The sequence below is a fragment of the Rhinolophus hipposideros genome, assembly GCF_964194185.1.
Source record: "Rhinolophus hipposideros genome assembly, chromosome: 25".
NCBI classification, from domain to species: Eukaryota; Metazoa; Chordata; class Mammalia; order Chiroptera; family Rhinolophidae; genus Rhinolophus; species Rhinolophus hipposideros.
The window spans coordinates 15,309,710-15,326,691 of NC_138071.1; the positions used below are offsets into that span (position 1 = coordinate 15,309,710).

The window sequence follows — 16,982 nt, forward strand, 5'->3', positions numbered from 1 at the left end:
AAATTCCTCTGACTCTTTAAGAGATGTTTGGATACACTCTTTTCGAGCAATTACCTTCCTTTTCCTTCACCATCAAACTTATAATTGCTATATCTTTTTAGTATGTTTATTTTCTTATTATTTTGGGTATTCTTGTGTTGCTTATTTTCAGATCACTTGTTCAGTTACATGTCAAGAAAATGGATATTTGCCATTGGGATTTTGATTGAGATTACATTAAATCTCATATATCTCTCTATAATGAATTTGAGGGGAATTGACATTTTTACAACATCAAGTTTTCCCATCTAGGAACATAGTATGTCTTTTCATTTATTCAGTTCTTAAGTAAAATTTTATATTTTATTAAGTGGATCTTAAATGTCTTTGCTGTTATAAAGGTGCCTTTTTCCATTATATTTTCTAGTTGGTTATTATAGGTGCAGGGAAAGTTGATTTTCATGTTTACCTTGCATGTACATTTTTGAAAGTTTTTCAATTGAATTTCTTGAATTCTTTTTTGGTAGATAGCAGTATCATCTTCAAGTGACAATAGTTTTTCTTAATTTGCCTTTTTTTTTTTTCCTTATTGCATTGGCTAAGATCTCCCATATAATATTTCATAGTAGAGATACTGGGCCTCTTTTGCTTGTTCCTGACTTGAGAGGCAATACTTACTGTTTCTCCATTAGGTATTTTTGAGGTTTTTGATAACTTTTTAAAAAAAATCTAGCTAAGAAAATTTTGTTTTACCATTTATTTCTTACATATTAAAAGCTTTTTAAAGACTAGAAAGTAAATTTTATTAGTTTACTCCTAGCACCATTTGAGGTACTCAAATTTGTTTCTCTTTTACTTTGTTAACATTGTGAATTGTTTTAAAATAGCTCTCCTATTATCGAACCATCATTCCATTCCTGGAATGAACTTTATTTAGTTACAGTAAAAACCTAGAATTTTTTTGCACTTCTTTTTCTTTTTTTTTAAAAGTTTGAATATAGTCTCATAGCTGAGATTGGCGTTCAATCCTTTTTCTTCTGGTTTTGTTTTTAGGATTATTACTACGATAAGGAATTGAACTTCAGTCTCTTTCTGTGCTCTGATACAGTTTAAATTACATTATAGTTATTTGTTTCTTGTGGGTTTGGTAAAATTTGCCTGTGAAAATCATCCAGCCCTCTCCTGTTTTGGGGAGGATATATGAGTGACCACTTTGAATTGATCTTACAATGTTTTTATAATTAAAGAAACTTCATGATGGCATGGGTCATGTTTCTTTTTGCTACGGTAGGCCCAGCACCTAATAGTTCAGTGCTAGGCATACAGAAAGTGTTCAGAAAATTTGTTGAATGAATCCAAATAGGCTTGAATAGTGATTTTACTTTGCCAAAGTTTTATTTGAACTATGTTAATTTCTTTCTTTTTCTTTCTTCTTTTTTTTTCTCCCCAAAGTTCCACTCTTATCCTGGGGACCCAGCTTTAACTTTAGCATCTGGTATGTTGAACTTAGTGGCATTGATGATCCTGATGTAGTACAACCCTGTCTCAACTGGTATAGCAAGGTAGGACTGTATTTAACAACCCTGCTTGTGTATTTCTGTTGACTGTAAAGGGAGAATTGTGTCAGTCTCTTGTCTTCATTGAGAATAATTTAAAATACTGAGAGTAGTGATAATCATTATGATTAATCAACTAACATTTATTAAGCTTTTATATTCCGTCAGCTTTTAAGCAATCTTTGTAACTTATTTAATCATTACCACGCTGAGATTAGTATAATTACTATCCATATTTTACAGATGATGAAATGGAACAATGGGAGGATAAATATTTGCCTAAGGTCACACAGTTGTAAAGTGTTCAAGCCAGTATATAAGCTCAGGCCTTCTGACTCCAGAGTCTTCCGTTATATTATTATACCCATCTGACCCGGAGTTTTGTTTTTAAGTTATATTGATAGAAATATTTCAACACAGTTTTTAGTGGGGTAGTTGTGGTTCTAAATTGCTTTCATAATACATTTCACTATTGTGTTTGTGTTGATTAAAGTAGAGATGTTTACTTTTCCTTTTAAAGAATTTGAAATAGTTTCTATAAATATTATTATCTTGTGCTTACAGGAAGAATAAAAATTATATTTAACAGTTTTATTCATAGGTCAATTTTATACAGTAGATGCAGCCTGAAAAATGTGAATTTAAATTACTAAGAAATAGGTCTTTTGTGTTTTTTTGAACACCTATTATACTTTATTTTTCTTTTTAATGTTTATTTATTTGACTCTTGGATAATTTTTTTTTCTGAGGTTGGGACTCTCTTCCTTGTCATGGTGATAAAGCTTTAGTCTAATCACCAGTTCCTGGTATTTTTATTTGCAAAAAGGGGTAAACTGATCTACTCATAGGAGATTGGGTAGCAGTGTAGGTTTTTGTAAGGTTTTTAAAATGGAATTTCAGTTCTTTTCTGGTTAGCTTAAGTGAGGAACTTTCTGTTTGACTACCGCGTTTCCCTGAAAATAAGACCTAGCCGGGCCATCAGCTGTAATACATCTTTTGGAGGAAAAATTAATATAAGACCCAGTCTTATATAAGGCCTGGTATTATATTATACTGGTATTATGTTATGTTATATTACATAAGACCTGGTATTATATTAATTATATTATATTATGTTACATTATATTACATTATACTATATAAGATCCGGTCTTACATGAAAATAAGACCGGGTCTTATATTAATTTTTGCTCCAAAAGACTCATTCAAAAGAGCTGATGGTCTCCTAGGTCTTATTTTCGGGGAAACATGGTAATTTGTTTTTGGCATTTCATTATATTCAATTTAAAATAAAGGGTGACTTTTAGTATTTTCTGTATTTTTCATATATTTTTGGATTTCTTATAACATTGTAAGTTCCTACAAGTTAGATACGATATTTTTAAATATTAAAAATCATCTTACAGTGTTACGCACATAATAAATAGTATATGCTTAAAATCTTCTAAATGTGGTTCTTTAAAAAAAAAAGCTAGGTCCTCTGATAATTAAGATTTTTCCTTTAGCCTATGATGTGTATATGTGTGTTTTCTTTAATATAGTCACACAAATCTCTTGATATTGCAGAAGTTGCAAATTTCACCTCTGTCCTCAACATTGTGGAGAGATTATATTTGAAAACTTAAAATTGTTTAATCATACTCACTTTTCACTGTATTATGAACCTCTGGAAATTAAAATCTTCACCCTCTTTGATTTTCAGTCCTTTTTTGAAGCATTAAAATTCTGTTATTTCCTAAGTCCTCTCCTACTATATATCTACATACAGCCTGACGGAAAATTTAAAATGTGGATGTGATTCAGACTTTTATTTAAAGTCAGCATAATTAAAAAGGTGTTACTGTTTAGTATGGTTCTAGATAGGTATGATAAATTTTTACATACAGGTCAAGGGAAAGAAAATAATAATGTTAAATTAGTTTGGATGTAGGATAAGGGAAAATCTTGGTTAACTGTAGTGTTTAAGGAAAAAGTGTTTCGATAACTTTTTATTAATAAAAAAAGAATACCAGCCAACTATAAACTGACTTGTGTTTCAAGTCTTATAAATCTTCCTGAAAGGTAGTAGTTAATTTTCTTGATTTATTAAAGGATATTGCTTACAATTAAATCATATTTTTGTTTGGTTATCATGCACTGCTTCTGTGTCATCAGTTTATTTTATTAATTCTTAGTTAGAAAATTTGTGGAAATCTCAACATATTCTTGAAGTCACTATTGTTTTATTTTTTTTAATTCTGTGTATGAGCTTATATTTTTGGCATTCATCCTATTATGGGAAAGAGTTAGTAAACTAAACATTCCTCTTTTTGGATTCTAGTTAATTGAGATTTTTACTTATTGCTGTTTAATAGATGAGATAGCCCAAATTTAGAAAAAAATATAGAATTTAAATAGTCTCTGATGATTTTGAGTCATAAAACCTGTTTGTGAATTTGACACACATAAATATTTGACAATATTTATCATTCAAGTAGTAATACTAAGAACCAAGAATGAAAAATATAATTTATGTACATTATTTAATGGCTTTTCTCTTTTCAGTACCAAGAGTGTAATCGGACTAGTAAAAACTATGAAAATTATAATTTTTGCAATCTTAAGTAGGCTTTGATAAATAGTTTTTCTGCTTTTCTTGAAAGTTCAGGCTCAGGTCTGCTTTCATCTTTTTATATCTTTCATGTTTATGAAATACATACTTGTATGTATCTGTATGTCATTATATCTCTTTCGTATCTTTCTTTCTGCTACATACTTTGTGACCTTTGGCAATTTAATACAATTGACTAAGCGTAAGTTTTGCCATTTAAAAGCGGAAATAATAACGATACTAATGAATAGGGTTAGTACAATGCTTAGCACATAGTAAATGCTCCCTTTAGATTAGGCGTCACTTATGATTTCCTATAGTAGTAACTAAGCAAATCTCTTCTTTTCACACTTTTCTTGTGTTCCAGTAGTACCGTGAACAGGAAGCCATTCGCCTTTGCCTAAAACATTTTAGACAGCACAACTATACAGAAGCCTTCGAGTCACTGCAAAAGAAAACCAAGATTGCCCTGGAGCACCCCATGCTAACAGATCTGCACGACAAACTGGTGTTGAAGGGGGATTTCGATGCTTGTGAAGAGCTGATTGAAAAAGCTGTGAATGGTATGTACGCACACGCAAACCTGGATTGATTCGGGTGCTTTTAGGTATATGCAAGAAACAGTTTTTTAAGAAGAATGTAGGATTATGCCAGTTACGAGGTTCTTTTTTTTCTCCTTCATGTCTTTTTACTCTGGAAAGACTGTTAGCTCCTTGGATTAGCGATTTCTTTTATTAGGGTCCATAATGTAATGAGACTTAAAAAACAAAAAAGAAACACATTGAACTCACATATCTAAATCTAATCTGTCATCTTGGGAAACCATGCACATATAGACTCTAACACTGACTAGCGCTAAACCACGTTAGAAAAAGGCTTTTAATGTCACCTTCAGTGTTAGTGGCCTGTTCCTTTATGTATTTTTGTTGATAACAAATTGTCATTTTTTAATAGTGTAATTTGGGGAGGAGGGTGGCTAAGCTAAAAAATGTTATTAGTAGGTAATTCTAATGAATGAGGACATGTATATTGCAAACATCTTCTGTGTGGTATGAATGCTACATAATTGCTGATTTTCTCGGGTGGCCTATACTCTGATTTTGAAAGAAATGTGAATGGTGGAACATAATATAACCTTGCAAGATAATTGTTTTGGAGGATGACACCCGATTGAATAGTTAAGGTCTGATATGTTTTATTATTTTAAGAAAGGATCTCTGTTGTTGCTTTATAGAATGGCATCCGTTTAAAAAAATCTCCCACAGTGACTTTCGTGATCTCAAAGAACAGGGCTGGTGCTTGTGGTATAATAAAAAATAAATATTTGATCTTTGTCCAGTTCCTGGCACACAGCTCCTAAAACCCTTGGCATCTGTGGAGGGAGAAGAGTGTCCTGTATGCTGAGATAACTGGTGGCTGGGGTCCCTACATAGCTTCAGATCTCCAGAGCCCAAACCGTGTGATTAAGAGGGCTGGAACTTTCAGCACCCTCACCTTTCACCCCCATTCCTCCCCCCCACCTCTGAAGAGCATAGAGGGGTCAGAGATTGAGTTCACCAATGACCAGTGTTTTAATCAATCATGCCTACATAATGGAACCTCCCCCTAAAACGCTAAACAACAGGGTTCAGAGAGATTCCAGTTTGGTGAGCACATCATGGTGCTGGGACAGTCGTCGCATGGGGGAGAGATAGACAGACAGACACATACTGACCCCAACACACACCAGCATACCTGTATACTAGTACATTGCCATGTGCCTTTCTTCCATCTGGCTGTTCCTGAGTTGTAGCCTTCATAATTAACCAGTAAGAGCAAGTAAGTACTTTCCTCAATTCTGTGATCACTCTAGTGAATTACCAAACCTGAGTGGAGGCTTGTGGGAGCCCCTGGTTTATAGCTGGGAGGTTGGAAGTATGGGTGTTCCAGGACATGAGCTCGGCATCTGAAGGGGGGATTGTCTTATGGAACTGAGCCTTTTAACTTGTGGAATCAGCCAACTCCAGGTAGTGTCAGAATTAAACTGAATGGTTGGATACCCAGGTGGTGTCAGAGAATTGGAGAAATGGTTGATGTAAGAAAAAAAACCCCACACATTTGGTGTCAGAAGTGTTGTGAGTAAAAACAGCTTAACACTCACTATGAAACTTGTGGAATGACATTTGGTGAATCTTTTTACAGAAAGAAATAAAGAATATAGACTTTCTCAATGCTCTGCTTTCATACATTTTAATCTTATCACTTATTCAATATTATTAGGTACTCATTTGTAGATATTGGTTGACTAGTTTACAACAGAAGGAAACAGAACCAGTACAGCCTATTTAAACTTACAATGAGTTGCTTCTAACTCTCTTGAGTTACAATAACAAACCTGCCTCTCAGCCTTGTGCATTGTTACTGCTTATTTAATTGGTAATGATACATGCAAATAAATGACTATGAAGTAGAGTATACTTTGAAATATAAACAAATAGAATAAGTATGATAATCAGTCTCTTCCCAAACCATTAAAAGGCCATCAGTGAAAGTATATACATATGTATGCCATTTTGAAGAAGGAATTCTATATATTTAAAACCTTATAGGTTTAGAAAGGCACAAGTAATTTTATAGGTTTTTTTGTTTTGTTTCAAATCCTTATCTTTATAACGTAATATTTTGTTAAGGTAAACAATAATAACAGCAACAAAATGCACTGACAACTCTATGTATTAACAATTGCTTGGCTAAAAACAGTTACATGTTTCAAAACTGTCTTTTTAGCAATATAGTCATTTAAGAGAATATGTTAAAATCGTGTCTAACTCTGCTACTACAGAGACTTAACTTACCCTTCTGGCGCTAGGAAGGAACCAAGTTAAATTGGTAGTAAGGATTCTTGAGACTTAGAGCCAAGTCCTATTTTTTGTACTCAACTGGCTTGCAACAGTGTTTAGTTAATAAACATTCCTTCCAGGGTTGTTCAGTTTGCTGCTGACTTCACTGATGATAATTTGTTGGACAAATAAGGAAGTAAACACTGCAGACTTTTTTTGGCTTCTGTTCCACTAAAAACATAGCAGAGAAGGGCAAGGAGTTCCTGCTTGCTAAATAGGAAAGAAAATCTAGGGAATCAAAACCATCTTCTAGCGAGTATCTTTAATGGAAGAAACAAAACTTACTTTTGGCCTATGTAATGTATTACTACTCTCTTCAAGTATGGTCTGTATTTGAAGAAAGTGTCTCATAGGCTTCCTATTTGCCTAGAAACATCTCTACTTTACATTCATTAGGGGTGGGTGATTCCTGAACCAGTCTTTGCCACTCCTCTCTAACAATGCCTGGGGGAAAAGGTAGAATCCAGTGATGATGGGCAAAAGTAATTACCTAGGAACAGGAAATTCTCAAAGGTATCCTTCCTTTGCAGTGTTTGTCTTATTTCCTAAGACATGAAAGTTTACTTTTGTGAGATAAGGATGGGATAAAACTTAATAAATAACACTCTAACAGGCTTACTAGTTCAAGTGTTTCCTAGAGTTTCAACATGAGGTCTTTCTTTTCATCCCTTCCTTTTCACCTTCTTTAAACTTCTCCCTCCCTCTATTCCCTCTCTTAAACGTTTTTTAAGTGAGATCTCAAATCTTGTTGGATTTAACTTTATGGCAAGGTTTTAAACTGCAAATTTAGTATCAGTATCTGTACGGCTGTTCACATTATGGGTGAGCATTGGTAGATTGTGTCTTTTGAAGAATCTGTTCATTTCACCTACATAGGTGGATTTATTGGCGTGAAGTTGTTAATAATTCTGTTACTATTCTTTCAATACCTTTATATCATATCTTATTCTTGATATTGGTAACTTTTGTCTCTTTCCTTAGCAGTCTGGTGAGATCTATTAATTTTAAGAAAATAGCTCTTGGTTCTTTGTTTTGTCTTGTGGGGTATTTTTTTCCTTTTTTTTCTCTTTTTATATTTCATTGATTTCTGCCTTTATATTTACTATTTCCTTCTACATGCTTTGGTTTTAATTTGTTCTTTTCTGTTTTCTTAAAATGAAAGCTGAGGCCATTAATAGAAATTCTTTTCTAATGTAGGCATTTTTAAATGATTTTTTAAATTAAATTTATTGGGGTGATAATGGTTAGTAAAATTACATAGATTTCAAGTGTATGATTCTATAATACATCATCTATATATCACATTGTGTGCTCATCACCCAGAGTCAGTTCTCCTTCCATCACCATATATTTGATCCCCTTTATCCTTTTCTACCGCCCCCTCTCCCCTCCTTACCCACTAATAACCACTGAACTGTTATCTGTGTTTATGAGTTTTTGCTTCTTTGTTTGTCTTGTTCCTTTGTTGCTTTCAGTTTTATATCCCACGAGTGAAGTCATATGGTTCTCGACTTTTTCTGACTGACTTGTTTCACTTAGCATAATAATCTCAAGATCCATCTATGTTGTCGCAAATGACACTATTTCATCTTTTCTTATGGCAGAATAGTATTCCATTGTGTGTGTGTGTGTGTGTGTGTGTGTGTGTATCCCACATCTTCTTTATCCATTCATCTATCGAAGAACACTTTGGTTGTTTCCATGTCTTGGCCACCGTAAATAATGCTGCAAAGAACATCAGAGTACATATCTCTTTCGGGATAAATGTTTACAGATATTTTGGGTAGACACCCAGGAGAGGGATTGCTAGGTCATATGGTAATTCTACTCTTAATTTTTTAAGGAACTTCCACACTGCCTTCCATAGCGGCTGCACCAGTCTGCATTCCCACCAACAGTGTATGAGGGTTCCTTTTTCTCCACAGCCTTGTTATCCACGCACTTATTATCATTTGTCTTCTCTACACATTTGTTATCATTTGTCTTGTTGATAATAGCAATTCTAACAGGTTTGAGGTGATATCTCACTGTGGTTTTGATTTGCATTTCCCTAATAGCTAGGGAAGTTGAGCGTTTTTTTCATGTATCTGTTGGCTGTTTGTCTTCTTGGGAGAAATTTCTGTTCATGTCCTCTGCCCATTTTTTAATTGGATTGCTTGTCTTTTTGTTGTTGAGTTGTATTGGTTCCTTATATATTTTGGATATTAGCCCCTTATAGGAGGCGTTGTTTGCAGAAATCTATCATTCAGTTGGTTGCCTCTTTATTTTGTCAGTGGTTTCTTTTGCTGTGCAGAAGCTTTTTAGTTTTATATAGTCTGATTCATTTATTTTATAGCTTTTACTTCCCTTGCCTTTGAAGTGAAATTCATAAAATCCTCTTTGAACCCAAGGTCCATAGTTTATTTCTAATGTAGGCATTTAATGTCAGGAATTTCCTTCTGAACATGGTATTAGCTCTATATACAAATTTTGCTATGCTGTGTTTTTCATTTTTGTTTAGTTGAAAATACTTATGCATAATGCCACATTTTTCTTTCCAACCGTTACACCTTTTCCCCCCTTGTATGTAATCTTTTGGCGGGGATACTTAAGTACAAGGTTGAGGGGATGTAATGATAGTGGGTTTCCTTTTGTAGTTCATGATGTAAAAAGAAATGCTTCCAGCATTCATTGCTAAATGTCATTTCTGATCTGGGATTTTTAGAGATCCAGTATCAGATTACTAGATTGTGAAGATTTCCTGTTATAAATGGGTATTGAATTTTACCACTTTTTCTCTACTTTTTGTTATATGATTTTTTTCCTACTTTACTAATATAGGAAATCAGGGTGATTAATTGTGGAATGTTAAACCTCAGATATGCTTAACTTTGTCATATACTTTTTGGTATATTTTGAATCTAAATTAATATTTTGTTAGAATTCTTCCAGCTATTTTCATTAGTAAGATTGGCCTTGTAATTTTTCTTTCTCTTACCTTCCTCTTCAGGTTTAGTGTCATTGTGAGGCTAATCTCACCCCATGGATTGAGGAGTTAACATTTTCTCCCTATTCTCTGAATATGTATAAGATTTGAATTATTTCTTTCTCATATGCTTGGTAGAACGTAACCATTGAGCTCTTTGTGCTTGGAATTTGCTTAGAGAGAGGTTTTTGCCTGTCAGTTAAATTTCTTTAAATGTTTTAGTACTTACTCTTCAGGATAGTTGTTTGGTTGGTTTGACAAGTTCTATTTTTCTAGGAATTTGTCAGTGTCACTTAAAGTTTTAAATTTACAGGCATGAAAATATACTTAATATTCCCTTATCTGTTTACTGTTTGCTGAGCAGTAAACAGTATTTTCTTGACATGTCTCTTTTTTCATTATTTATCGTTCTTAATTATGAATTCAATCCTTTTTTCTTTTCTTCACTGTCTCTCTCTCCAGAATTTTACCAAGTTCACTGGTGTTTTGAAGGAATCGTTTTCTGATTTGTTGATTCTTTGTTGTTTTTAATGTCCTTGTCTTATGCTCTTTGTTTAATGTTTTCTTCTTTCTCTCTTTGGAATTAATTTGCTGTTGAGATGGATGCTTAGCTTATTAATTTCCAGACATTGTTATTTTCCCATATATGCACTTAAGGTTATTAATTTCCCTCTACTTATTTTTTAGTTGTGCTATGAGGTATTTTCACTTTTATCTAGTTCAGTAATTTCATTATGAAATGATACGGTTCTTTTGTGAGCCAGTTATATAGTTTTCAATTTTCAAATGCATAAAGATTTTCTGGTTATTTTGTTGTTATTGTTACTGATTTCTAGCGTGAATGAATAATGGTCAGAGTATAGTCTGTAAATTTTAGTTCTTTGAAATTTGATGAGACTATGTGGCCTACTTTGTTCAATTTTTATAAACATCATGTATACTTGCATAGAATTCTTTAGTTGTTGGAGCACTGTTCTGTGTATGTCTAGTTGGTTCAGTGTGCTAATCATGTTGCATAAATTTTACTTACCAATATTGATTTTCTCAATTACTGAGAAAAACTGTGTTAATGCTTCCCACTATGATTATAGAATTGTCTCTCTTCTCATAGTTTGCTTTATATGTTTTGAAGCTGTGTTTCTAGATGCATACAAATTTTAAATTCTTTTATTTTGAATTAAATCTATAATCATTATGAAGTGTGTTTTTATCTCTAGTAATGTTTTAAGGTATAAATTGTCTTACATTAAGATGTTGTCTTTCGTTTGCTAAGTACTTTCATAGCCTATCTTTTTCCATTTTTTGCTTTCAACCTTTGTATCACTTTTTTAAAAAAAAGTCTTCTATAAATTTAGTTGGGTTTTTTTTAAATCTGCCTTCTTTTGATTTGAACATTTATTTACATGATTGATTTACTGGTAAATATGTAGGTTTAAACCTTCCATTTTACTCTCTATATATTTTGTCATGTCTGTTCTTTATTTCTTCTTTTTGATTGTTGTCTTTTTAAAATTTTTTAAATTTTTTTCCTTTATTTTTTTATTTAATATTTTTATTTTTATTTTTTTCCTGGAATTAATGCTCTCTGTGTATTTTAGTTATGATTAGTTTAGAAATTATGACAAGTATACATACTTAACAAAATTCATCACTGTCTTTTCCCTCTTCCCATACAAGGACTTAGTGGACTTTTCTCATCTACTCACCTTCCAACTCATATGCTCTTGTCCTTTATTTTGATATTTTGATTCAGAGACCCTATAAAATAGTACTATTCTTGTATTATACAATTAGTGTTCGTTAACTTTAACCAAATATTTACTAACTTTTTTCCTTATATTTGCATTACTGATCTTATAGCTAAGACATCTTCCTTCTGCCTTAAGGGCATCCTTTAGAATTTCTTCTAATTTAGACTAACTCTCTCAGGTTTTGTTTGCTTGGAAATTTCGTCTCTTTTCCTGAAGGATCTTTTTGCTGGTTATAGAATTCTCAGTTGACAGTTATTTTCTTCAAATAAATCTTTGGATATCATTCCACTGTGTGACCAGTTTTCATTGTCGCTATCAAGCAGTAAACTGTAATTTTCAACTATTGCTTCTTTCAGTGTAATCTTTTTTCCTATGGCTGTTTAAGTGTCTTATCTTTTTTTTTTAGATTATTTTATAGTTATATTGACAGGGCAACTCCAGTGTGGCTGCACTGTTAGCTTTTTTGTGTATTTTGGTTTTCTTTCAATTAAATATATGTTGCCTTTGTCTATCTTTCATTCCTCTCATTTTCTCATTTATCCTTTTTAACTGCACATTTGTGTTGAATTCTTCAATCTTTTCTAAATCCTTTATCTCATTTCCATTACTATATTATTGGTAGGATCTTCTCTCCTTACACTTTGGCCTTCATTTCTGTGATGTTTTCATATTTTTCCTTCCTCTTTTCCTTCAACTCTTAACAATTCATGTATTATTTCCTCTTGTTGTCTTACCCTATCTTTTCCAACTATTTATATCTCTACAGCTGTTTATATCTCTAATTTGTGCTCATGTTTTATAGGGAGTGTTGCTTACTGCACTTTTTTATAATTCGTGGAAAAGTATTTGGCTATTTGCATCTACATTTTTCTGTTGATGCAGATTCATTTGCCAGTTTAAACATTTCTCTCTTCCTTTTCCATTTTATATCTTTGTATAAATCTTCAGTTGATTTTTTTTTCAGTATTATTAATCTTTGAATGAGACACATTTTTCCTAACTATATTAAGGAGGGTCTTATGGGTCAGGATCTAGGGCTGTGTTCTAGAATAGTAGGATTTTTGCTTTTCCCTTAGGATCCTGTTTCTTCTCAGCAGTAATTCAGAATGCAAAATCTCTTTTTTTCCTCTACCTCACTGACAGACTGCTTTTGAAACGTGGCTTCTTTCCATATTCCTGCCCATTCATGCTTTTGTTTATGCTGTATTCCCTTCGCTGGTTACTTTCCCTTACATCACTATTCACTTTTAACTCCTTATTCAAGGTCAGCTCTTTCAAGACAGGTTTTTACGTTATTCCCATGCCCTAGTAGTTTCCCCTTCTCTTAACCCCTGTTAGCTTTTGTACCATATGTCTCATTTTGTGCATAACAGATTGTTAGTTTTCTGCCAAGTGTAGTTCCAAATATCACATAATTATCATTGTCATAACTAATATATATTTGAGGGCTTTATAATGTACTGTTTAATCTTCTGAACCATATATATACATATGTATATTTAATTCTCATGCCTACCTTCTAGGATAAGTTGTTATCCCCATTTAATAAATGAAAATGATCAAATAGCTTTCCTAAGACAGCATAGCTAGTAAGTGAAGAACTAAGATTTGTATACTCTTTACCACTATGCTTTACTGTCTTAGTAAATACTTACTGGCTCAGTTTCCCCATTATTTATTGTTGCACTAAAACTGCCATAATTCATATATTTCTCTTCAGAATTTGAACCAACTGCTAAAATGCATTTTTTAAAATCTGTTTTACCCAGCCATTATTATTCTTGAATTATCAGAAGGCTTTTATGCTCTACACGTTATTTACCTATATAAGTGAATTTTTAATTTTTCTTTTGAATGTAATCTCTGTTTTGGTGAGAAATCAGTTTGATAGAAGTTTGGGTATGGGCAGCAGTACTGTAATCTATGCTTTTGTGGGGGGGTGTCTTAGATGAGATTTGGTCATTATTTCTTTATGTGAGTAGAAGCTTCCTTCTAAGTTTCATGTTTTAATCATGTAGTTTTAAAGATAATAATCACTATTGGAGACAAGAACAGCTTGTGCCTAGCTAGGACTGTATGAAATGTGTTTACTTAAAATAGCCATAATTGTAGGATAAAAATGAGGCAGTATTGGACCTTGAGACTTTAAATAGTTTGAAAATTGTTAGCAACTAGGTCTCTGTGCTTTCTCCTAAGTGATATATGCATTTTTTTCTAGTTTGACTTTTATCAGACCCCCTTACGACTTTCTTGCTTAGATTTTTGTCAAAAGTAGACATACAGAAATATTAGCAACTGCCTGACTTCCTCTGCAATGTAGAAATAATTTTTTAAATGTAGATAGTTCACAAGCATGTTTAAGTGCCTTGTTTTTAAATTGGTTTTTGAGACTTTTAAAACAATGTAATGTGTGTTGTCATATTTTTGTAGATGAGAATGTCATTGTTTCAATAGAGCCTATATTTTTCCCCTGAATCATATAGACTATCTACAAGTAAGTATATTAAAACAAAAGTTATTAGCAAGACCTTTCAAGAATTAGAAATACAGGGAACCTGGTAAAATTATTTGGGACATAGAGGTGTCAACTTTTCATTTGTTTTTAGATCCAGAAAGGGAGTTCTTTTACATTAAGACAAGGTACTGAAAGCAATGTAGTTTGAAAAAAATCTTTACCCTGCTTTAATGTTTGTAAAATTTTGTTGATTGCCTCAAATGGTTTCAAGCTTATGACAGTTTGATTTCTAAACCTTAAAAACTTTTCTATTAAATCAAGTTTCTTTTGTGTGTCTCTTATGGATTTGAAACAGAATTTACTATTTACCAAAACCTCAGTCAACATTTGTATTACCATTTTCTTTTTGAAAGTATAAAAGAAGATTCATAAGCATGTTATTTTATTGAAAATAGCTACTAAATCTAACCTGCTCCATGTCTGATCTGGACTGTTTATTGATGACCTTGGCAAAAGGCAATAATATGTATTTAGAGTACATTAAATGAGGGTCATTTTTAATTTATCATGATTCTCTGCAAGGTGCAACATAGGTTGTTTTTTTTAAGTCCATATAATATTTTTTGTTTGGAGTTGTGAAATAATTTAATATTATAAAATGAAAATAAGAAGGTAATAATTGAGTTGGATAGTTGTAGTGTAGAGAGATGGAAGAGGACTGGAATTTGTAAGTTTCTAGCTTTTGTGTCTTTTGTGAAACCATGATTTCTCCAAAAGAAGAGGGGTTTTGTTTTGTTTTTGTTTTTGTTGTTTGGTAGAACAGCTAGCTTCACAAATTGACCATTGCTTATATGGAACCACTTCCAACAAGCAGGAATACTTCTTGGTAAGTAAGTAATTGGGAGTAGTAGCAAACCAGTGTTCCAGAAAAGAAACTAAACATAAAAAGTCAACTTTAGCCATAGTAGCCAGTGTCTTTATTTAACAGAGGGATTCCATTTTTTGCTTTAAATTATAAATGATATATTTCAACAACGTTAGTTTTATTCCTCTTTTATTCTATGGGATTTGTTTGATGTTGTGGAATGTTCTGGTATGGTGAGTTTTATTTCCCAAAGTCTTCCTTTTTTTCATGTGTTATTGAATAGGTGAGTTTTGCCATGTGTATTATTATAGTGTTTTATCTTAGATTGTAATTTAAAAACTGCTCTATTATATCTGTGTTAGTCTGTTATGTTATATGTCTGTATTCATATGCAGTCTATGAAAAGAGTTGAAAAGAAAAGTTTTGGGCTTTGGAATTGAGCATTATACCTTTTCTTTAGATTTCTTGGGAATGTTATTTAACTTCTCTGAATCTTGATTTTCTCATCTTTGCAGTAGTTAATCATGACTGTTGCATAAGTTTATTTGCAGTAGTAAATGAGTAAACCTTTGTGGTGTCTTGCACAGAGTAGGTATCAGTAAAAGCCCATTCTTTATTCTTTGATAAGATCTTTTTAAAAAGTCATGATAATGCTACATCTAAATAATTTTCTTCATCTTTTTTAATAGTCTTCACAGAAGAATAAGAGATACCAGAGAGAATTGTGTGACTTTTAGACTAGTAAAGACAAAAGGAATTTGTTAGAGAAAGAGGGAACCAAATTAAAAAGTTCCCAAAACAATTTTTAAAAATGTGTGCTTGACTCTTCTGTGTGAAATGGTGTGGCTTGTCAGGGTGCAGTTATGTACTAGGAATAAGCTTTATTGGAAGTAGGGCTTTTGTGAGCAGTTTGTTTACATGTAAGGAACTTAGTAACATTAAGATGACAAAGAAACTGTCAACCATGTGGCTAGTAAAGTTTCCCACCCCCTGCCTTTTCTTCCTTTTCTAAGCATTTACTATACACTGAGCATCTCTGATGCTATGCTATTAACTACCATTATTTAGAGAAGATTAATTTTCCTAAAGTAAGGTCATCATAATTTCTAATATTTACATTTGGAATACTTAATATTTTAAATTTTGGAAATAATATCTTCTGCAAGCCTGATTATAAATCCTTTGAGTGTATTTGGCTCTTTTTGTCCTTGTTAAAAACAAACTAATGTCAATGTACAAAGTACTTCTTATAGGAATGTGGATGTGCCTAGTGAGCTGTGAAGAATAGACATTTCCGGGATAACAAAGGATGTGAAAATGGATCATATTGGTAATAGCAATATGTTACAAAGTTCTCCCAAGGTTTAGAAACAGTTCCGTGTATCTAGTTATTTTGTGACTTTAGTTCTGGTAATTACAGTGCTCAATATAAAAAATTGGAAAAACAGAAAAGTACAAAGAAGAAACCCCCAAATCAAAAATCACCCTAATCCTGCCAACCCAAGAAAATCATTTTCACAATTTAAATTAATTTTTTTAATTAAATTTATTGGGATGACATTGGTTAGTAAAATTACATAGGTTTCAAGTGTACAATTTTATAATACATCATCTACGAATCACATTGTGTGTTCATCACCCAACATCAGTTCTCCTTCCATCACCATATGTTTGACCCCCTTTTTCCCTCTTCTGCCATCCCCTTTCCTTCTTTCCCTCTGGTAACCACTGAACTATTGTCTGTGTCTATGAGTTTTTGTTTCTTTGTCTTGTGTCTGTCTTGTTCATTTGTTGCTTTCAGTTTTATTTCCCATATATGAGTGAAATCATATGGTTCTAAACTCTTTCTGGCTGACTTGTTTCACTTAGCATGATATTCTCAAGATCCATCCATGTTGTCACAATTGGCAATATTTCATCTTTTTTTTTTTAAAAGATTTTA

General features: G+C 32.5%; 1 protein-coding gene across 13 annotated transcripts in view; it reads left to right on the plus strand.

The window, feature by feature from the left end:
• MKLN1 (muskelin 1) overlaps positions 1–16,982 on the plus strand; it is a 290,273-nt gene that overhangs the window by 200,262 nt on the left and 73,029 nt on the right. For 12 of the 13 annotated variants that reach the window (XM_081038815.1, XM_081038811.1, XM_081038805.1 and 9 more), the window contains 2 exons: positions 1,432–1,541; positions 4,496–4,688. In XM_081038815.1, the coding sequence (XP_080894941.1) occupies positions 1,432–1,541; positions 4,496–4,688 (303 nt within the window). Of the gene's footprint in view, positions 1–1,431; positions 1,542–4,492; positions 4,689–16,982 lie in introns of those variants that run through there. The other variant, XM_081038808.1, reaches the window with a different exon arrangement.